This window comes from Spermophilus citellus, assembly GCF_964194105.1.
Source record: "Spermophilus citellus genome assembly, chromosome: 4".
Taxonomy (NCBI): Eukaryota; Metazoa; Chordata; class Mammalia; order Rodentia; family Sciuridae; genus Spermophilus; species Spermophilus citellus.
In genome coordinates this window covers 146114802-146138982 of record NC_138185.1, presented here as the reverse complement: position 1 = coordinate 146138982, position 24181 = coordinate 146114802, and the positions used below count along the sequence as shown (strand labels likewise).

General features: G+C 36.6%; 1 protein-coding gene across 1 annotated transcript; it reads right to left on the bottom strand.

The window, feature by feature from the left end:
* Window positions 1–2891: 2891 nt before the first annotated feature.
* On the bottom strand, window positions 2892–3833 carry LOC308648220 (olfactory receptor 4F15-like; the record flags this gene model as incomplete). The annotated part of the gene is made up of 1 exon (XM_081292885.1): window positions 2892–3833. The coding sequence occupies one exon, from the start codon at window positions 3831–3833 to the stop codon at window positions 2892–2894; it is 942 nt and encodes a 313-aa protein (XP_081149011.1).
* Between the last annotated feature and the right edge of the window lie 20348 nt (window positions 3834–24181).

Sequence of the window (24181 nt, the reverse complement as noted above, 5' to 3'; positions counted from 1 at the left end):
GCCAATCCTTAAAAAACAAATGCCAAATGTCTTCTTTGATATAAAGAGAGCAACTAAGATCAGAACAGGGAAGAAGAGCATGAGGAAAAGATTAACATTAAACAGAGACGAGTGGGGTGGGAGAAAGGGAGAGAGAAGGGAAACTATATGGAAATGGAAGGAGACCCTCCTTGTTACACAAAATTACATATAAGAGTTTGTGAGGGTAAAGGGGAAAAAAAACAAGGGAGAAAATTAAACAACAGCAGATGGGGTAGAGAGGGAAGATGAGAGGGAAGGGGAGGGGGGATAGTAGAGGATAGAAAAGGTAGCAGAATACAACAGTCACTAATATGGTATTATGTAAAAATGTGGATGTGTAACTGATGTGATTATGCAACTTGTATTTAGGGTAAAAAAGGGGAGTTCATAACCCACTTGAATCAAATGTATGGAAGATGATATGTCATGAGCTTTGTAATGTTTTGAACAACCAATAAAAAAACAAAAAAAAGAATCATAAAATAAAATCGAAAGCACTGATTAAAATGGACAATAGATCTAAATAGACATTTCTCAAAAACAAAGACATATAAATGATGAACAAACAGGTACAAAACAGATGCTCGATATGACTGGTCATCAGGAAATTGGAAATAAAAACTATGATGAGATATTACCTCACTGAAGTAAGAATGACCATTGTCAAAAAGACTTAAAATAACAAGTATAGCAAAGATCTGGAAAACAGTGAAATTTTTTTATACTTTTTGTGGAAATGTAAATAAGTATGGCTATTATTGAAAATAGTATGGAGTTTCCTTTTGAAAATAAAAAATAGGCCTACCCTATGATTCAGCATTTCCACTACTAGCTATTTATCCAAAGAAAATAAAATCAGTTCATCAAAGAAATGTCTGCATCTCCATGTTAAGTGCAGTTCTATTCACCATAACCAGGAACAATTGCAGTGTCCTTCAACTAATTAATGAAAAAGAAAATGTGATGCAGAAGCACAATGGAATACTACTGAGCCACCAAAAAAAGAATGAAATCCTGTCATTTGCAACAAAGATGGGACTATAAATAAGTATGTTCAGTACAATAAGTCAGGCACAGAAAGACAAATAGCATGTGCTCTCATTTGTATGTGTAATTTTTAAAAGAAATTGAGAGTAGAATGACAGTTACCAGGAACCAGGGACATTGGTGGATGTGGGGTGGGGAAAAGTTGATTCATTAGTATTAATGTACAGCTAGTCAGGAAAGGAATCTCCGGGATACATGTCGCCAGCTGGCTGGGCTGGTGAGATGAGCTGGGTTCAAAGGAGCTGGCTGCAGCAATAAACTGAGAAAACGACGAAGAAACCACACAAAACACGAACATAAGTTTTCAGGATGGGACTGCTCAGTGACCCAAAGGGTCAGCTCCTCCACACTGTAGAGCACTGGAAGGAAAGAGACAAGAGAGAGAGCTCACCTGAAACCCCCCTATTTTTTGGGGGGAAAGAAATTCAATAGAGCATTGCACCCAAATAAGGCCAAGGGTAGGGTTTCGAAGGGTGAAAGTCTTGTGGTCAGCAGATTGATTGACATTTTGGCAAATCACACTTATCTCAGGTGCTATGTGGGATCACAGGCAGAGCAAGAGGAAAGGCACACTTGTGTTGCACAACCCAATCAGTGCGCAATGCCAGACCCATCCCCTCATATGCTCAAATGCACATAGCTCACACCCACAGCCCATGGATGGCTCGAAACAGATAATATTGCACAGGATTATGACTACAGATAGAAATTAGCTTGAAGAAAGGATTTTTAGTTTTCATCTCAAAGAGAGGAGAAATGTTTGTGGAGATAAATACATTGCATCTGATTTAAACATTACAAAACATATATACATATCAGACATTACATGGTACCCCTTTAACATGTACAACTTTTGTTTTTATGTATCATTTAAAAAGAATAAAATTGGGCAAAAATTGAATTAAATAAAAAGACGTAAGATTCATATGTTTAGCCTCAGATAGAATATTGAAACTCAGTAGAGTTATTTTGATTTTTAAACAATAAAAGGGGGAACAATGTGGAAGATAGTTTATTATGCACAATGCCAGATTATAAAATAAACACACAGTGTGAAAATCATAGGAATCAGTTTAAGAATATAATATCGACAAAAAGAACTATGCTGCTCTGTGTGTTGGTCAGTGGCCCAGGCCAGGATTTTCAAAACCAGATTTCTGATTGCACAATATGTAGTGTTCAGTTGTACAGTGGATCCCTTTGGAGGCAAGCTCACATCTGAGGTCCTTTCTTTAAAATTTATTCAATCCCAACCTAGTATTGTTTTATTGGTGGAATGGTACTTCCAAATTCATACCTTACTTTTCGAGTACACATTTAAAGGGCATGTTAACTAAAGAAGGACAGAAATAGAATAACATCAGATTTCTATAACTAGATACCAAAACAGTCCTCAAAATACAAATATATGTCCCTATATCAATGTGATTGTTTTATGCATATATAAATATTAAATGATCCTTACTATATTAAAAAATTCTTACAAAAATTACATTTTAACTGGGTATATTTATTAACTTAAGTAATAGAATAAAGTACAGAATGAAGGAAAACAAACCCAAATCAGTGTAGAATATAAATTTCTTCACTTGCCAAAAAAAAACTGTAATAAATCAATTCTCCTCTTTAGATGTAAATAGTTTTAACTCAATGAGACAGGAAAATAATAACTTATACCAGTAGGTCTACAAATATACACCAAACACTGGAATTCATGAAACTTTCAGATTTTTTTCAGGTCTAACCAAAATGTGAACAACACACAAAAAAAGTGTTACTAGCTCTTAAGATATGTGAAATTATCCATATTGAATTCTTATAAATTATTTGGAGATTTTCCTCAGACCCAGGAGCTGACTAATCATTCTCCTCATTGCCATCTTCATGTCTTTGTTCCTCATTGTGTAAATGGCAGGATTCAGGATGGGTGTGATCAGAAAGTCCACAATGGCAAGAAACTTATCCACTGGTACTGTGGGAAATGGCCACATATAAACAAAGATGCATGGTCCAAAAAACAAAACCACCACAGAGATGTGAGCTGAAAGGGTAGAGAGGGCCTTGGACAAACCACCTGAAGGGCATTTCCATACAGTGAACAGGATGAGGATATAGGAGATAATCAGCAAGAAGAAGGTGCCTATGGAAATGAATCCACTGATAGCAGTTACCAAGAACTCCATTCTATAGGTATCTATGCAGGCCAGTTTGATAAACCAGGGAAGATCACAGTAAAAGCTGTCTATCTCATTAGGACCACAGAAAGGCAAATGGACAACAAAAGCTACCTGAATCACTGAGTGAATGATACCAATAAGCCAAGCACCAGACAGAAGCAAACTGCACATCCGTGGGCTCATGATGGTCAGGTAGTGGAGGGGCTTGCAGATGGCCACATATCTGTCCAAGGCCATGGCTACCAGGAGAACCATCTCAGATCCACCCAAAATATGAAGGACAAAAATTTGGATGAGACACTCCTGGGATGATATGGTTTTATCCCCAGAATACAGGTCATGAATCATTTTAGGAACTGCTAAGGTGGAAAAACACAAATCAATAAATGAAAGGTTAGCTAAAAGAAAGTACATGGGAGAATGTAAATGAGCATCGAAGGTCACTGTAAACACAACGAGGGTGTTTCCCAGAATAATCGTGAGATAAAACACTGTAGAGAAGGCAAGGAGGAAATGCTGCACTGGTCTGTAGTTAGAAAGTCCCAGCAATATAAATTCAGAAACTTCAGAGAAATTGGATTCATACATTTGGTTCTCTTTCTTTTTGTGTATGTGTGCTACCTAAAACATCAAAAACAAATCAATAAGAAAATAATTAATCATCAATAAATATTGAAACAGATTTAAATTATTTTATAAGGTAGAATAATTAAAAAGGAAATCTTCAAAAATATCTATATAATATATTTTGAAAAATCAGTGTATTTATTATCCATTCAACTACTACTCACCATGAGTGTATACAGTATGCCAGAGACTATGTCAAGTTCTGAAGTAGAAGTAAAACATTGATTCTGGCCTCAGCAGATTTGTGGGCTAATGGTGCATCTAGGTATTAAATATCTTTAAATGTAGATAAGACATTGATAACTGATTGAAGAGAAGAACTGAGTACTACACGAAAACAAGTGGCTTAACTCGAGGTGGCTGCTTTGACTGAATTAACTAGAAAGTTACTATACTAAGAGTAAGTGTAGTCCAGATTGTGAAATGTTTGTTCAAAGACCCTGAGACCTGCAGGAAGGCATTGGGCAGGAGGATGAACAACTGAGATCACATTACATTGATACAGAAATTTATATCTATGAGATTTGCTTTTTATCCTAAAAGCAACAGAAAACTATCAAGGATTTTAAACAAAAGCTTCCTCATGTTTCTATTTTCAAATGTTCATAGAAGATTCAGTGGAATGAAAGGGCTATAGTGACCATAAGGTGACCCAATGAAGATACATAACATAGTTAACTGGTTATTTGGTTGATTAGGTGTATCAGTCAAACGATGATGGTCAAAGAAAAGATAAAACACGGAAAACTATAGATCTTTGCCTATCAATATAAAGTCAGGGCTGGGTTTGTAGCTCAGTAGAAGAGTGCTTGCCTAGCATGTGTGTGACGCTAGACTTGATTCTCAACACCACATACAAATATATAAAATAAAGGTACATGAACAATTAAAAATATTTTAAATAATAAAGTCAATAAAGATTAACTGGATACTTAAATGTTGAAAGGAGAAACAAATCCAAAGAAGGTATGGGAATATTTAGGCATATATTAATATTAAAAATTCATGACATAATACCCCATATTCACAAGTCATGCAGAATATAATTAAACTAGTATCCAAAATAACAAAATATAAATAATATATCACATATATGTGTGTGTGTGTGTGTGTGTGTACACATGGATGTATGAAGACAGTGAAAGTAGATATACATGTAGATATATTTATAAGAACTTAAAAACACTATAAAAATAAAGACAAACTAGAAAATAGTTGCAAAATATCAGACAAAACATTAACCTTTTTATAAAAAAATTAGTCTTTCAAATATAATAGATAAAATGTTTATTAATTTTAAAATGAACAAACTATATAATGACGAGGGAAAAAAGATGAAATCCTAATAGTCAATCAACATATGAACAATAAATATATTATTAGTATTAGAGAAACTTAAATAGGACAACATTGGTTTACTCTTTTGAACTTAAGTCACAATTTTTTCAGTAATTGATAAGTTACCATAAATGGGGCTATGAGTGAACTAGACACTCTCTTACATTGACAGTGACAGTGTAAACTATTGCAATTTAATCAAAACACATAGGAAACCTATGTTAAAAAATTGTATATGTAGGAAAATATACAAAGATACCTTTCCAAAATGATTATCTCTGGGTTTTCACGGATGTACTTTTTAGTTTGAAAAAAAAAAAATTGTTCTTTCAGTCATGGTAAAATGAAGGTTAAATATCAGTTGTATAAAGGTCTAATCCATGGACTTATTTTTTCCCATCTGAATTTTTAAAATCAATTCATCTTTGAATAAACAACAGTTCATGCTTCTCCCACCTGGCATGGCCTGGGTTCCAATTACCTTTACCACCACCAAGCTTGCCTCAGGTTCACCCCACTAACCACCTTTCTTTCTCATGTCACCACTGTCCCTGCTGCCACTCCACAACAAGCCCTGGCTCCACGTGGGAACCACTGCACACTGCATATGCAGGAAAGCAAATCAACTGGATCCATCATAGTCAAAAACAGACAAAAGCAGAGTGACCAGGCAGGGAGAGGAATTACTCATAAGGTATACAGCAGGCACTGCAGCCAGGGGGAAACAAGCAGGGGTGATGGGATGAGGCTCCACCAAAAGGGCACTAAGTCAGGACTTTCATAGACAGTAAGTGGGAAAGAATAGAACAGAATTGGGGACATAATGCCTTATTGCTACTGTACTCTATATTCAAAATTCTGGATGAAAAGATTTTTTAAATTCTTTTTAGTTGTAATTGGACACAAAACCTTTGTTTTATTTGTTTATTTTTATAAGATGCTGCAGATTGAACCCAGTGCCTTGCACGTGTGAAGTGAGCACTCTACCACTGAGCCACAACTCCAGCCCAAGGAAAAGATTTTGAATGCTGTCACCCAAAAAAATGGTACATGTTTGAGAACATAGTTATGTTTACCCCTATTTAAACATTATACAACTTGCATATGTATCTAAACATCATTTGGTATCCATAAATATGTACAATTTAAGTTCTTATAAAATAGTTAATTTTTAATTTAAATTAAAAATGAATTGAGCAAGCGAGAAAGGGACAATAATTGCAATGAATGACAATGAATGTTATATTGGACAGAAGTTATAATCAGGTCTATCTAAAAGTTTTGATCATGCATTGGGAGGATTTTAATGTGCACATATTCAGGAATACAAATAATGCCCATTCTCTATATTTCCTAACTGAAAAAATGAAAAAATAAGACCAAAACAGAAGTAAGTATAATATGGCCGTGCTAATGGAATTATTTTTATGAGTGGTTAGAAAATTTGAATGATTAATTTGTTTCTTTTATTTTTACTTTTGAAATGTTAAATTTCCCTGTGTTGATACAAACTGTCTTAATAGTTAGTTCAGTAAGAACAGAAAATAACATTATCAGAGTATTATGACCCATAGAAGGATCAATGTATTAACACCACAGGAAGAGAGGGTTAAATTTAAAACCACATAAGGAAGCAGAAGTAACTGGAACAGGAGCACACAAAGATGGATAATAAGTATACTGATTGACATTCAACTATCAGTCATTACTAGTTTCATTGTTTTTGTTTAATTAATCAACAAGAAAAGAAAAAGAATAAAGGGTTGGGAGAACACAGAGGAGAAAAATAGAATTCCTAGGATTTTTAATTTTCAAAATAAAAGGCACTCTTTCACACTGTTGAATTGCATATTGATGATACTTACAAAAATGTAACATCTGTTTCTAGACACACTAGCAAATGAACAAATATATATCTAGGTGCATCTATATGACATATATTTATATGTGGATACATGTGCATATAGTAAAATATAAAAGTGTGTAAATCAATATTGAAGGTATTAAGCATGTTATAGAACATATCTGCAATAACATATATGAAGCTATTAAAATCAGTTGCATCTTTTACACACATGAATCTGGAAATAGTTCATATTTAAGTGAAAAACAAGAACTCATAATGAATTTAATACTATGGAAATGAGGGTATGTATTTGAATAAAACAATGTCCAAGAATGCACACCATATACCACCAGTGGCAAATCCTGAGAAGTAGGATAAAATGTGGTTTTCACTTCCAAAGGTCTATATTTCTGTGTTATGTCATACAACCCTAAAAAATGTATTGCTTTAGATATAAAATTTGATTTTTTAAATACAAAATAAGAGATTAAAGACAACTTCCCTGCAAATTCAATGTAGGGATATCATAAAGATTCAAAGTAGCATTTACAAATTGTAACAAAGTTTTATAAATGTTTAGAAAACAACTGTTTTCTGATTTTAATGAAAAAGAAAAATACTCAGATTTGTTCCCAGAGCCTGTTCTTGGTAAGGGATTCATCACCAAGACAAAACCTCACATTCCTGTGAAGTCTGTTGCTGGTTTCTTGTGAATATGTCTGTCATTCCAGGGAGGAGATGAAAGGCAAAGGGAGAAGAGAATAGAGAAAGGGACGTGGACAAGGAAAGGGAAGAAATAGAGAACACAGGCAAGAAGGAGCAGCAGAAAGGTGAAAGGGAAGCAGTTGAACCAGCTTACCAGTGGAGGAGCACTTCTTGCATCTTCCCTGCCTGCTCCCTGCTTAAATTCCCTACTGACCTCTGCCTTGGGAACATCTGAGTATAGTGGTAAAACTCTAGGAATCTGTCTACTGCCCAGGTTCAGTCCAACATATGTATACATATGAAATAAAGGGACCCCTTACCTTTTTATTGTAAAAATTCTATCCCATGTGTCAATTCATCAAAGACAACTTCCACACTTGGCCAATTTATATTCTTATATCTTGTGAATGTGTAAATAGGTAACAATGAATCCCAATGATAATGCACCAATACAAATATGGATAACATTTAAAAATAAATAGTTACAACAATAACAATAACAACAACAAAAAGTTCTTCTCCCTCTCTATCCAGTCTGTATTAGGTATTCCTCCTCTTTGCTCTTGCACCATACCGGCAAATTTCCTATATTGCCTGTCCCATGGTATAATTTACACTGAGTGTTCTCCTTGTCTGCCATGCTAAATCCATGCCTTCTTGATAGCAGGGACTGTATTTTTTCACAAATCCTGCTTCACCATAAGTACTGTCATGTTGAGAAAGAAGTGTGTGGTTATATGGGTACAAGCATGCATGTGTATATAAATGCACAAATGATTGATGATGATAGCTCTTTGGTAAAGAAATTTTAGACTATATCCTGATCCTATTGAAAAGTGATGCCAGTTATATTGAAAAGTGATGCTAGTGAAATTGTTAAACAATAATTCAATTATTAAACTCTAGAAATTATCATAAACCTATGGCAGTTCTGAGAAAATTCAGTGTGATACCAATTTCCAGGCTCTTTGCTAGTTTCTGTAGAAAAATAATATGGTCTAAACCCAGAAATTTCCTTGCAAATCAAAGCAGAATCTAGGCATGTAGAGCAATGAAAACTCTAACTTCCCCTTTGGAAACACAAAATAAGTATATGCTCAATGGGTGCTTTTGAAACGAAGAATAGAATTGGAGAAAAAGTTTTAATGTTTTGGCATAGGTACCAGACATTATCTATATAAAAAAAATAACTGATAATTTTAGTAAGCTGTTAACTTTAATTACATCATCCCCACTCACCTGGCTAACGGCAAAAGAAAAATGCCAGAAATCAATATTTCTGCCCCAACAGGATTTTTTAAGAAATGTTTTCTTTTCGTGCTGTGTGTTTAGAGCCTCTCACAAGTGCTCCAGCTCTAACAAGGACCTAGCAGCAGCATTTGGTGACCACCTGATGGCTGGTGCTCTGAGTCCCCAAGCCGTTTACCATGGGAATTCTACTTTTGAATCCTCATGGTCTTAAAGAGGAAAAAACAAAACAAAACTGAAAGTTTCATTAAGAATGTAAGCAGAAGGCAAAGGAAACTTCAATAAAATATGATAGAAAAATATTTTCAAAGAAAATTAAGATCTTATATTTGTCTATTAATAAATTAACTATGGTGTAGACCAATATCAGTGAAAAGGGTATAGGTATTAATGAACTTACTAAAGAGACATTTTTAGAATTCTGTTGGAGACATTTCATGGAATTTGGGGGCACATGGATTCCCAGTTGTTCCAGCAGTGTTAGCTGAAGACAGATCCTTTCTCCCCTGAACAGTCATGGCACTCTGTTCAAGAATCAATTAACATAATGTATACATTTATTTATGGGATCCCCATTCTCCTCTGCTGGTCTATTTGTCTATCCTGATACTAGTACTGAAGCAGAAGATAGAAATGGGAAAATGGGAACCAGAGAGAAAGAGGGTCCCACAACCCAGGATTAAAACCCTAGGCTAAAGCTTGTGTTTTGGTTTTGGCTGCCTGACTGGATGGCTCCACTCACACTTGGATACCCCTACATTCTGTTGTTGCCCCAGGCTTCTTCAAATACCTATCCTTAATCATCTTCAAAGGGTTGTTTTGAACCCAAGCAATTCTTTTGTTTTAAGGATCAAGTACCGGACAAACTTGGGTTTAAAAACACATTAAACCATCCCATTATGGAAAATGTACTATTAGCATTGTACATTGTCAATTGAGTCAGAAAAGGAGAACAATCAAGAGAAACTTCCCAATGAAAGTTTAGTTCCTCATCAAAATCCTATAAAAACCCTCAGACAGAAAGCTCCCATGGTACCCTCTTTGGGAGCTTTCCTTGCTTACTTCTAATACATCTGCTACTGAACTCTCACCCTCTGACATCTGGTACTTCATTCTTCAGGTGTGGGAAACAAGAACTGTTCAGCACTCATACCCCTTGTGTTCTGCTACCACACAGTTTATACGGTTGTAGCTGTGTAGTAAGTTTTGAAACTAAGTGTGGTGAGCCGTTTCTTCAGACCGGTCGCCATTACAAGATGGCGCCGGCCTCGTTGTGGTCTGTGACAAACAACTCCTTCTTTGGGAGAGTTGGCACTTGGTTCTTTGACACCCTATGAGAAAGCTCCACGTGGCAGCTTCACATTGGGTGTTCGGATACTTTATTAAGGCTGGGAGGGGCTTCCGGGGGAGGAAGAACTCTGCAGAGCCTGAATAAACAGCTGTAAGAAGATTCCCGGTGTTGCGTCTTCCTTGCGGGCAAGGGGGTCGCGACAAGTGGTGCCGAAACCCGGGAAAATCAAAACTTGCAAGTCGTCAGAGGTGGTGCACTGAACAGTCCCGGTAAGTGGGACCCCACAGTCCCGGTGAGTGGGACCCGATAGTCCCGGTGGGCGGGACCTGATAGTCCCGGTTAGTGGGACCCGCGACCAAAGCGGAATCAGCTCCTCTACTAAGAAAGAGAGAGCCTCATATTTTATTGCAGCTGCACTGTGTACTTTCACTTTTGTTTTCTGTGTTTCTTTTGTTGCTGTGTCCTGTTTTATTTGGCTACTGTCTGAAAAGATCAGCACTCCAGGCGCTAGACACTCCCTTACTAGTTTTTCACACAAATATGTAACAAGGCCTCTGGCCTTGAGCTGGGCTTCACAGTGCTGAGTACATTTCTAAGATAAGGGAGTTACTAACTGGGCTCCATGGTAACAGCTGGCAGGAGGAGGAACTGGAAAGGGAGATAGAGGAACTGGAGGGTCGAATGAAGAAGTCAAGATTTAAAGCATCTACGGCCCCGATCCCTGTTGCGCTCCCTCCTTATAACCCCGATTGGAACGAGGACAACCCCAGAAGGCAGGGGGGGTGTTCAGTGGCAGCCTAAGATATCCCAAACTTTTCCAGTAATTGAAAACCTGGATGCCGATGGACAGCCGGCCAGAGTGTATGTTTCTTTAGCCTTTAAGGACATTAAACAACTAAAGGAGGCAATTACTAATTACAGACCCCATGCCCCCTTTACATTGACTCTCTTCGAGTTTTTCTCTGCCAATCAGCTGACACCTAGTGACTGGCAACAACTTTGCAGGGCTGTATTGTCCGGAGGGATTTTTTTTGTTGTTGTTGTTGTTGTTGTTGTGGACAAGTGAAAATCAAGAGAGGTGTCGTGAGCTAGCCTGAGTCAATCAGGACGCCGGCTTCCCACAGTGTAACCTTGAAATTTTAACAGGCTCAGGACAATATGCTATCATAAATCAGCAAATTAATTATGGTCCTGGGGTCTATGCTCAGATAGCTACAGCAGCGAGCGTAATTCCAAATTTGATGCTCAAGGACGCCCACTGCAGCCGGGAAACGGGAACAGGGGCCCACCCCGGGCCCCGGAAGCCAGAGTGTACGGGGCGGTCCAGAGACAGAACAAGCTGCTACCGCAGTAAGATCTTGGCCAGGCGGGGAAAAATGCAGACAAAATCAAACAAAATGCAATCGGCTAGGAAACCTTGGGGAACTTTTGCCTCCAAAATGAGCAGCGGACTCCATGTTGCTTGCATCACCATGGTAACCATGGGGTGCCTAGCCAGAAGAGCGGCTTCCTGGTCCCACCTCCCACACTTTTGGGGGCTGCCGATTGGTTCTTCCACAGTCACTCAGACAGGACTTCTAGTCCCGCCTTCCAGCCACTGACCTGTTTTGCTGTGTTTCAGATTTCTACCGGAGCTACTCAGAGCCTATATTTTTGAAACATGCCTGCCTATCAATGCTAACAAAAGATATCTTTTTCAGACAAAATTTAATTCCACAGCTTTCTATGTTACAGTCCTAAATTTAAGCTAGTTCCAAGTTAAATAACCTGACTTTTCTCTGTAGTTGTGTTACTAAATAATGTTCTATTGATGAGAGATATCAAATATGCTTCTTTATATTTTACTTTTAATTTTGGAAGTTATGAGGATGCATTTGCTTGCCACAGGAACAAGCCGGCAAGGTTCCTGTGATGACCAAAAAATCCTTATTCTAATTGCTAACTATAAAAATAAAAATGTATACTCAAGGATCTTATTTCAGTACATCAAGTGACGTCACATAGAAGAGTGCACTCCTAGTTAAAAATAAATTAACATGGATCCAAATATTTTAAGACCACGTGGTTACATAAAGTTAATACAATTATAAGTTAAGTTCTTATTCTTAATATATATTTTTTAGATATTTAAATAACCTATATTTGTTAATCTATAAATTAATTAGCACATGCCTAATTGATTAATTAATATATATTTGCCTAATTGTTTTTCTTCAACAGAAAACCCATAATTTATGTTTTATATTTACATTTATCAGATACTCTGCCTTTTCAGTTACAGATATTTGAGATAAATGTGTTTACTGTAAATTTGCTTTTAAGTGAAAATGCAATCACGTAGTTTCTCCTTCTCAAAGTTACTGTTTAAACTCATAAGATGATAAATTATTATAATTCTTTCTACAAAATATCTAAGGGTTTTAACTATATTTTCATTGATATTTCTTATCAAAGTATAATAATTTGTTTATGGATCCTAAGGTTTTCAGAAATTGTTCCAAAGTGTATTTTTTTTAAAGAACAAGATGTTCCAACAAAGACAAAGCACACATGGATCCTAAGAAGAAGAAAGAAATCATCTTTGGGTAAAATAAGGTCTTTCTATTCATTTCCCTAAGTAAAAAGATTTTTATATTGTTATCTAAACAAAAAAGAGAGAAAAAATTTCATATACTAAACTGACTATAATTAACTTAAAGATATTTCAGTTTATTTTCCTAATTTAACCATACTAATGTGAGCTAAAATTTTGTCCATATTTTGACATGACAAACACCTATTGGAATGTGAGTTTATTTCTTTACAGAAAGATCCTTGTTGCCTAACAATTCTTACTGTTTAAGATAGGGATTAATTTTGGTAAATAAATTCACATTGTTGATTAAACATTAAGTATATTAAACTACTAACTTAAACCCCTGTATGACCTTTTGAGAGGAGGCCCCTCACCCACCTCCCTGCGAAAACCTACTCCAAAAGCCTTGAAGGCACTCAGGTTAATGGAAACAGCCTTACAAGAGATGCAGGTTACCCAGATAGATTATTCTATACCCCTATCATTTATAATCCTGCCATCAAAATTAACTCCTACTGGAGTGTTTTGACAGACTAGTCCCATCTATTGGGTCCATTTACCTGCTTCTAACTCTCGGGTGATAACTCCCTTTTATGAACTGGTGATAAATCTGCTCTGGAAAGCCAAATATTTGGGTGATGCACTATTTAAAAAGACTCTTGACATTCTCATTCAACCTTATACCCAAGATATGATTTTAAAATTACAACAAAAACATGATCTTTGGTGTCTTTTTCTTTGTACTTTCAAAGGTAAAATTGATAATCACTTTCCCCGACATAAACTTCTAGAAGGCCTTAAGAGATGTCCTATCATTTTTCCTAAAATTATTAAAAGAGAGCCTATTTCGGGAGCTCAAACTGTTTATACAGACGGAGCAAAAAGGGGGGTTTGCTGTTGTTTTTGATGGATCTCAAGTAATTTGACACCCTGTTCCTAAACTGTCTGCCCAAAGATCAGAAGTTGAGGCTCTAATTATGGCCCTTAAACTATACAATTCCATCCCACTTAATGTGTATACTGATAGTCTCTATGTTGCTAAGTTAGCCTCAGTTATTAAAACAGCCCCTTATATTGGCAGGCAATCCACTATCATGGAACAATTACAAACGGTTCAGCTCCTTGTTTGGGCTAGACGAGATCCTTTATTCATTGGACATATCCGAGGACACTCGGAGCTTCCTGGGCCTCTGGCGGAAGGTAATGCTAAAGCAGATGCTGCCACTCATAATATGGGCCTAGTATACACTATAACCAAGTATGATGAGGCCTCACAACTCCATGCTAAATTCCATCTAAATTCACAATCTTTACGCTTCCGCACAGGATGCTCGCGTGATCAAGCTTTACAAATTGTCTCCCTGTGCCCAGTATGTGCTCCATTTCTTCATTTCCCCAGTTTGGGTGTTAATCCTAGAGGCTTACACCCCAATGATATCTGACAAACTGATGTTACCCACTTCCCTAGTTTTGGTAAGCTGTCTTTTGTACATGTTTCTATTGATACATACTTTGGCTATATCTTTGTTACATTACACACTGGAGAAAAGGCCAAAGATGTTATTGGACATCTCTTAAAAGCTTTCTCTTGCATGGGCAGTCCACGTTGTCTCAAAACAGACAATGGACCCACATATATAAGCCAAACAATTCAACGGTTCTGCACCCAATGGGAGATTGAACACAAAACAGGTATTCCTTATAACCCCCAGGGACAAGCTATTGTGGAACGAGCCCATCAACATTTAAAAATTTATCTACAAAAAATAAAGGAGGGGAAAATATATAGATGCTGCCAGGGACCTAAGGCCTATTATTGTGCCTCCTGGGGATGTGAAACCTCTAGTAATGGGTATTGACTTAAGAATTCACCTAGGAATGACTATGCCCATTTCTGGCAAACAAATATTACTATTCAGTTTACTTCCAATGGAAGACAACAACCAGATTGGACTTAAGGATATCTCTGGGGGCTGAGTATTTACACCCCCGGACAGTACAATCCTGGCCTGCTTTTTCGGCTCAAATTGACCACAGAACAGCCTACTGGAAGTCTAATAGGACCTAATCAGGTGCTCGGAGACCAAAAGGCCCCATCTGGACCCAAGCAGCCCATAGCCCCAACAGTAAAACCTTCCCCCAGCGGTCAAACAAAAACTATGGGCTATCAAACCTTTGATTATGCCCCTGAGCCCATATACCCTGGAACTGGAGATCGCCTTCTTAATTTGGTCCAAGGAGCCTTCTTCGCTCTCAATGCCACTAATCCTAACAGGACCCAAGATTGCTGGCTATACTTGACCTCCAGGCCGCCCTATTATGAGGGGGTAGCAATACTGTCTAATTTATCCTCTAATACCACTACAGATCCTAAATGTTATTCTCTGCCCAGCTGTAAGTTAACTATCACGGAGGTCATGGGACAAGGGGTTTGCTTGGGAAAGGTACCGCTTTCACACCAACATCTCTACAACATCACCCGACCAATAAATCAATCTCAATCTGATTATTTGTGGGGTCCCAAAGGGTCCTATTTTGCTTGCAATACTGGGTTAACTCCCTGTGTTTCCATGGCAGTCTTAAATACAACTACTGATTTCTGTGTGTTGGTACAACTATGGCCGAGGATATCTTATCATGGGTCAGACTACGTCCTGGGACGCCTTGAGGGACATACTCGGCTCCCCAGAGAACCCATAACTATGACTATTGCCCTCCTATTGGGCATAGGTGGAATAACAACTGGAATAGGAACCGGGACAGCCGCCTATGTCCAGGGAGGTCAATTACTAAATTTACAAATGGCTATAAATGAGGATTTAACAGCCATGGCCAAGTCTATTACTGCTTTGGAAAAGTCCCTCACTTCCCTCTCAGAAGTTGTGTTACAATATAGGAGGGGACTAGATTTATTATTCCCAAGGGAAGGAGGACTATGTGTAGCCTTAAAGGACCAGTGTTGTTTTTATGCAGATCACACTGGGGTAATCCGTGAAACTATGGAAAAGGTCACGGAAAGATTGGCTAAAAGACAAAAGGAGTTTGAAGCACAACAAGGATGGTTTGAACAATGGTTTAAAAATACCCCATGGCTGACTCCTTTGATGTCCACTGTAATGGGACCGCTTTTCGGTCTCCTTCTTGTAGCTGCTGTAGGCCCCTGCCTTGTCAAGAGAATGACACAATTTATTAAAGACCAAATTAACATTCTGACTTCTAAGCCAATACAGGTCCATTATCAACGCCTACAAACCAAAGATGATCTTACTGAAGTTTGTCTCCGACCAATTCGAAGATGATTTTTCTACAATGATTCCTGCTTCATGCCTTTCTCCTTTTGCCCCCTTTTCTTCCTTATTTTTATTATTCCTCTCCTCTGACTCTATGCCCTGTTGAACCGGAACCAATTAAAGACCTAATAATGACTGGCTGAATAGATACCACTAAACGCCTTGGCAACAACGAGCTGATCTTGTAGTACCCAGAGACGGGCAACTTTCACGCTTGCACTGCAACCTAAGACAGGGGAATGGGGCCTCCCCAGAGACGGGTAAGCACTGTAAGGGCAGTGAACGACCTAAGACAGGGGCTACTTGATTCCCTTTGACGTGCCACAAACAAAAGAGGGGGAACTGCTGGCACGGACTCCCCCCGGCCCCCAGGGCTTGGATCCAGCCCTGATTTGTATGCACGTCAAGGAGGCCAGCTCACAGGGCCTTAACAGCTTTGTGGTGTCTGTTTTCATATTCAGCCAATAACGGTCATGTGGGAACGTCCTGACCTGCTTGGGTCTGATGAGGTTCCTGGTTGAAGGCTTGGTATGAGTTAACAAGAACTTTCTGTCTCCCCCCGCCCTTGCTCCCGCCTACTGGTAACTTTCCATTCTATCTGCAAGAAATATATAAGTATGTGCTGAGCCATACTATGCAGCCACTTCTGCACAGTGGGATAGGACCTCTACTCTCGCCTGTGTTGTTTTTAGAAAACAAAAGGGGGAACTGTGGTGAGCCGTTTCTTCAGACCGGTCGCCATTACAAGATGGCGCCGGCCTCGTTGTGGTCTGTGACAAACAACTCCTTCTTTGGGAGAGTTGGCACTTGGTTCTTTGACACCCTATGAGAAAGCTCCACGTGGCAGCTTCACATTGGGTGTTCGGATACTTTATTAAGGCTGGGAGGGGCTTCCGGGGGAGGAAGAACTCTGCAGAGCCTGAATAAACAGCTGTAAGAAGATTCCCGGTGTTGCGTCTTCCTTGCGGGCAAGGGGGTCGCGACAACTAAGAAATGTGATTTCTCCAACTTTGTTCTTTGCTTTCCATTATGTAAAGTAAAAATTATTCCTGATGAATGATTTCAAAAGTGTAACATAAAATGAAAATTAAAACTCTTCTATGAACCCCCAAGTAATCACTGTTAAATTTTTTAAGTATTTTTTGTATTTATACTGTCTTTTTATTTTTTTTATTAATAGTTTATTTTTAGAAGTTTTGATTTGGAGAAAAACTCAGCAGCTAGTATAGATAAAGAGTTCACACACATAACACACACACACACACACACACAATTTCTTCTGCTACTAATATCTTACATTAGTATGGTACATCTGTTATAATTAATGAACAAATATTAACACATTATTACCAATTAGATTCCATGACTTATTTAGATTTCCTTAATTTTACCTAATGTCTACTTAGATTTCTCTTACTTGGTAGTTTCCTAGACTTTCCTTGTTTTTCCTGACATTTACAGCTTTGAAGAAACATGACCAATATATTGTAGGTTTCACCTTTATTGAGATTTATTTGATAGTTTTTTGATAGACTATTAAGCAAGCATATGAATGTAATGGAGAAAGGCCACAGGTAAATAGGAATTAATTTTTAATAATTAATTTGTGATTAATAATTAATTTGATCCACTGATTAATTAAGTCAATCATTTGTGACAGTGTGAACTTATGAATATTCACTTTATAACTTGGGTTCTTCCTGGAACTAGTAAGTAACTAATAAGCAAAGTCATTGAGTATAGAATTAATTTAAGATGGATTATAAACCTAAATATCATTTTAAAACTGGGGAAAGCGTACAGTTTCTCCTCATTATTAAATGTGATTTTAATATTGGTTTTTCACATGTTCTTTATCAAATATAGGAAATTCTTCTCTATCTCTAGTTTGCTGAGAAGTTTTATCATGACTAGGGGTATATTTTGCCACAAAATACACAATACTTTGCACAGATTGATGTAATCACCTGATTTTTCTTTTTTAGTCTGTTGTGATGGATTTTACTGAGCCTTACATTGCTACAATAAACATAACATGGCTATAATTTTTAATACATTATAATGTGTGATTGGTTAATATTTTGTTAAAACTTTTTTGCATTTGTGTTCAGAAGAGATGTTGGTCTTTTTTTCCATTTCTTGTAGTGTTTACATAAATTCTTTGACATAAGGATAATACAGCCTTCATAAAATGAATTAAGAGGTTTCTAGTCTAGCTTCTATGTGGAGACAAGTGCATGGAGTACTGCATACATGGCATACATGCAAGGCACCTGAGTGGCAGGCCACTCCCCTCATGCTAGGCACATGAGTGGCAAATGGCTTACCCAGCAGGCACAGCCCTGAGCATGAGGCCAATTGCAGTCCCTGTGCTTGCTTCACTGACAGCTCCAGCTTCTCGATTGGTCACTTCAGGGACAGTTGGCCAGAAACTGCATTGGTGGCTGCCTGTAATCTGCTTAGCTACTGCCTGTATATATATATACGGTAAGTACACAATAAAATCAGAACTGCTTCCTGCTTGGTCTCCTGATGTCTTCATTAGGGACTCCACAGCCACACTCTCCTCTACCCTGTTCCGTGGACCTCCTCCCTGAATGAGAGAGAGCCCACACAATTCTGTTTTTTAGAATAAATTTTAGAAAAATGGTATCATTTTCCATAATATTTGGTAGAACTCACCAATGAAACCCATTGAACCAACTGTATTTCTTTGAAAAATTATTATTTATGTAATCTTTTTATTATTTGTAGATCAATTCATAGTATTTATTTCTTTCAAAAATTTTTTTTTATAATTTTCACCTTTCAAGGAATTGATCCATTTTACCTGAAGAAATATGAAATGGTATAATGGTGTTTGAAAATGTAAATTAGTTAAAAATGTATATTGTTAATTCCAGAGCAACTACAAAAATGTTTTAAATTGTAATTAATAAGAGAGGAGATAATTGGAATGTATAATACAAAGAAAATATTAATTTGCAACTTTTAGTTCAAATAAAATTCAATTTAAAATGTCAAGTAGAGGAGCTGGGCTGGGGCTGGGACTCAGTGGTAGAGTGCCTGCCTTGTACAGGGAGGGCACTGGGTTCTCAGCACCACATAAAAATAAACAAAGATATTGTGTCCATCTACAACTAAAAAAAATGTCAAGTAGCGATAATAATAATGATGATAAAATATAGTCATCAGAACCTTTACATTGTAGCTAAAAAATTGTTAGAGAAAAATTAATCACTCTTAAACATCTCAAACACAATTAAGAATAAATAAAATATTATACTTTCTTTCTACCTTTACCATTTAGGTAATGAACAATACAATATAACAAAGCAAAATGTCAGAAAATAATACATAAAAATAAATACTAATTAAGCTCTGCATGGTGGCCCAGGCCTCCAATCCCAGCAGAATGGGGCTGTGGCAACAGGATTGCACGTTCAAGGCCAGCCTTGGAAACTTAGAGAGACCCTGTCACAACATAAAAAATGAAAAAGAGCTGGGGTTGTAGCTCAATAGTAGAGCACACCTAAGGTCAATCCCCAGCACTAAAAAAAAAAAATAATTAGTTAATTGTTAATTAATACTAAGCAGTTAACCACTAGATTTATATATAAATCAACAAATAAATTGAAAATAACTTTTTTGAGGAAAATGTGATGATAAAAAATAAAGAAAATGCAATTTCACAGTATTTTATTTTAAGATAGAAAAACACATAGGCACAGAAGAAATTTCAAAATGATTTTATACTTTTAAACCAATTTAAAATGCAAAATAAATATGATCAGTTTCAAGAAACTGACTTGAAACTCAAAACTGACTCCAGAAATTGTTTTTCTTAAAATTAGGCAAACCCATTATCTTAGAACAAAACAACATGAACAAACCAACTTTTAAGTAAATCCAGTGTCTCTACAATGTCAAAACATTCCTGAAATGTGAGAAGATCACCCAACCAGTGAGGCCAGAGTCCACATTTTGGGAGAAAAATAGATAGATGTCTGAAAGACTTGTAGGAAGATATGGTGCATTTATTTATCTATTTACTTTTGCAGTGGTGGGGATCAAACCCATGAAGTTGCACATGCCAGGTAAGTGCTCTACCACTAAAATATGTCCTCAGCCTGCAACTTTATTTCTGCCTTCTCCATAATTCATATCCTGACTTTCAAACTTTACAACTGTTTGTAAAATGTCTAGTAACTGGGCTGGGGATGTGGCTCAAGTGGTAGCACGCTAGCCTGGCATGCGTGCGGCCCGGGTTCAATCCTCAGCACCACATACCAACAAAGATGTTGTGTCTGCCGAGAACTGAAAAATAAATATTAAAAAACAAAATTCTCTCTCTCTCTCTCTCTCTCCCTCTCCTCTTTCTAAAAAAAAAAAAAAATGTTTAGTAACTTCTCTGTGCCCTCTATTTATATTGCTGCATGTCAACTTAGAATGTGGTTTTCCTGGCCATTTGTATTTCCTCTGTACACCTTTTACATTTGAAACTTGCTCATACTCATACCACAGATTTCACTCAGATTTGAAGGCCATTCAAACATGTGTCACAAGGAAAAACAAATTTATACAAAAAAAATCACAAATTATTGCTTTTTAATATCCCTTTTAAAATATTCTTCATTCTTCTTGTTATGATTTTAAAGAATCTCAGAGATCATTGTCACATTTCTCTGAATTCACAAGTTAACAAGGCTTAGATCTTAGAAAAATTTCTTTTAAAAATTCCACCATAGACCAAGAGAGTAATACTTTTGTGTTAAAAAAATGGATGTCCTACATATACATAGAAAATTTTCCTTAGATGCAAAAGGAAATATTCAACAGCTATTGCTTCTAAAAAGCTGGAAGAAGAGGGAAGTTAAATATTCTTTTAACATCTTGAAATTCTTTTGTTGTGTGTGTTATTATGAAATAATCAATAAATATGTTAGTCAAACTTTTGTCATTCTGACACCGAGAAAATCAATTTAATGAAGGAAAGACTTGTTTTGGCTCTGCCAGGAGTTTCAGTCTAAAATCCTAAAGTTGGTGACTCCACTGCTTTGGATATGAGATGAGTAAGAGTATCATGGCAGGGAGGGTACAGTGGATCAACGCTGCTCACCTCAGGAAAGCTGGGAAGCAGAAAGAGAGGAATGGGCTGGGGACAAGGTATAGTCTCCAAGGGATGTCCCCAAGGACCCTCTCCCTTCAATTAGGTTCCATTTTCCATAGTTTACCACTACTTCCCAATAGTCTACTATTCTAAGAATCCATTCATGAATTTGTCCATCCATGATTTTAGAGTTTTCATGATCTGATCCCTTTTCAAAATCCTACCTCTGAACATTAATGCATGGGGAAGGAACCAAGCCTTCAACACATGGACCTTTGGGGGAGCTTCTAGATTGAAACCACAACAGATATTTAGAAATATTTTAAAGTAACATATTTCCATCTTAGTTTAGCAATCTGTGCATAAGAGCATACAAAAGACACTTTTTCCTTTTTTATTTCTTACTTACATGATAATAGTGTAGTGCATTACATTCATAATTATCCATTCACAGCACAATTTTTCATAACTCTGTATATAAAGTATGTTTACACCAAATTATGCCATTATATATGAGCACTCTCTCTTTTTTGCATACAACTCTTAATACACTTTTATATCACCATTTATCATATATCTGTATATAATGTATGTTGACACCAAATTTACATATTCATACATGTATTTTGTATAATGATGACCGTCTTGTTCCACCATCCTAGCTATTCCCCTTCTCCCTCCTTTTCCCTCCCACCCCTATACCCTATCTAGAGGTAATTTTCCTCCCATGCTCTCCCTCCCTACCCCACTTTGAGTCACCCCCCTTATATCAGAGAAAACATTCGCCATTTGTTTTTTTGGGATTGGCTAAATTCACTTAGCATAATCTTCTCTAATGACATCCATTTCCTTGCAAATGCCATGATCTTATTCTACAAAAGCCACTTTTATGACACAAATTTCAGGCATCATTTTTCAGTTTGATAGGCAACAGAATTTGTAACAGGCAAAACTGTGAAGACCTCAAATGATGAATCATAGTTTTGTTTTCCACAGAGAGTAAACTTCTAAAACCAATAATTCAAAACATTTTTATTTGTCAAGTTACAAACACAAGGTAGTCAATAACCAATTAATGACTAAAAGTATACAATTGTGTTGTATACTTTCACACAGAACTGGTTATCAATCACTTTGGTTGTAATCATCCTTTGGATATTTTCCATATGAAAATGCACAGCATGCATTGACTATTATGGTTAAGGTTGCTTGTGCAATATAATTCCAAGTAATTGTTTCAACCCAAAACTTTGTTTAATGATATGGAAATGGAAGAATTGGTTTATTGACTAGGTTTTCACTTCTTTCATGTTTCTTTTCACAGTAAATTGGTGGATTATAAAACTGCTAAATAAGCTTAATTTTACAATTAAAATAATAGATATTATTTGCAATTTGTATTAAATAATAATTTTATAATTAAAATAATACTTGAATCAATGTTGAAATGTACATTGCAGCTCAAAACTAATGGATAATGGGTACATTTTTTTCTGATCACTATTTTACCATGTAATGTATATTCCAGATTAGACTTCAAAAGTAGAAGTTATATTAATGAGTAAAAATTCTTTCCTATGAAATGCCTTTGGAAATTCTCTGTACTATGCCAGTTCTATCAATGATTATCTATTGTTGTTTCAATTTTTTCCAATGACAGAAAACTTACTCCTTTACCATGATAATTATTTCTTCAAAGTTAATATATGTACACGTTTTATCATTTGTCACAATTTATTTACTTGTTTGCTTATTTTTATTTTTTAATTTTTTTTAGAGAGGAGAGAGAGAGAGAGAGAGAGAGAGAGAGAGAGAGAGAGAGAGAGAGAGAGAGAATTTTTAATATTTATTTATTTTTTTTTAGTTCTCGGCGGACACAACATCTTTTGTTGGTATGTGGTGCTGAGGATCGAACCCGGGCCGCACGCATGCCAGGCGAGCGCTACCACTTGAGCCATATCCCCAGCCCTTGTTTGCTTATTCTTAGACAGATATAAATCATTTTAAGGCACTAATTTTTATTGTAATTTTACATTTGTTCATTATCTTTGGATAAGCAAGATTTTTGAAACTTTATATTTTCTGTCTGCTAGATTTCTAAACTTAACCCCCAAACTTCTCAGCCACTTTGCAACTTATTATATGAGTCTTTATGAAAGTTTTAGCCTAATATTTTATAAACACAAAATTAATAATAGAAATTACTTTAACAATATTCAGGGTAGAATTTTATTTCAGCTAACCAATCCCATGCCTAACAAGAACTATGATCAAGCTTTGAATGCCCATGATAAGGTATGTCAGACTAGATTTTTGGGCTGTTTTTGGAGCAGCATTATAGGCTTTTAGCAGGTCTGGCATCAGGGCAGAATTCCAGGTTCATGTGAGTTCTAGTGACTGTCCTAATACCAACCTTAAATGAATAATGTGTTACAATTTCCCATTTTGATGAATTAGGTCGAAAGAATGTTGTTCTATTACCTCAGAGCCTTGTTATAAATGACATATTCCTCATATTGATTATGAAATTTAAAAGCTACATGAACTTGTGAATACCTATTTATATGCTAAAACAATGACATAAACTGTGCTTATTTAATGTACTAGTGGCTACTACCTGCCCATTGACATTAGTTTTAAAGATATGTAACTTATAGACATTCTAGTGCTTAGGAATGTAGACTCTTCCTGAAGGAATTTCTCAGTTATGATTCATTCCATATTTGTTTCTTCATTATTCTTTATTATTATCATGTATCAAACTTATAATTTTCCTTCTTGCTTCAGGCCATAGGGATTCCAAGGCAGAATTCCCAAGATGAATGGACCCAGGGCTATTAGGTAACCGAGAGTCAAGTGGTCGCTGAGAGCTAGTGTTAGTGTTGTAGAGGTATAATTTACTCTTG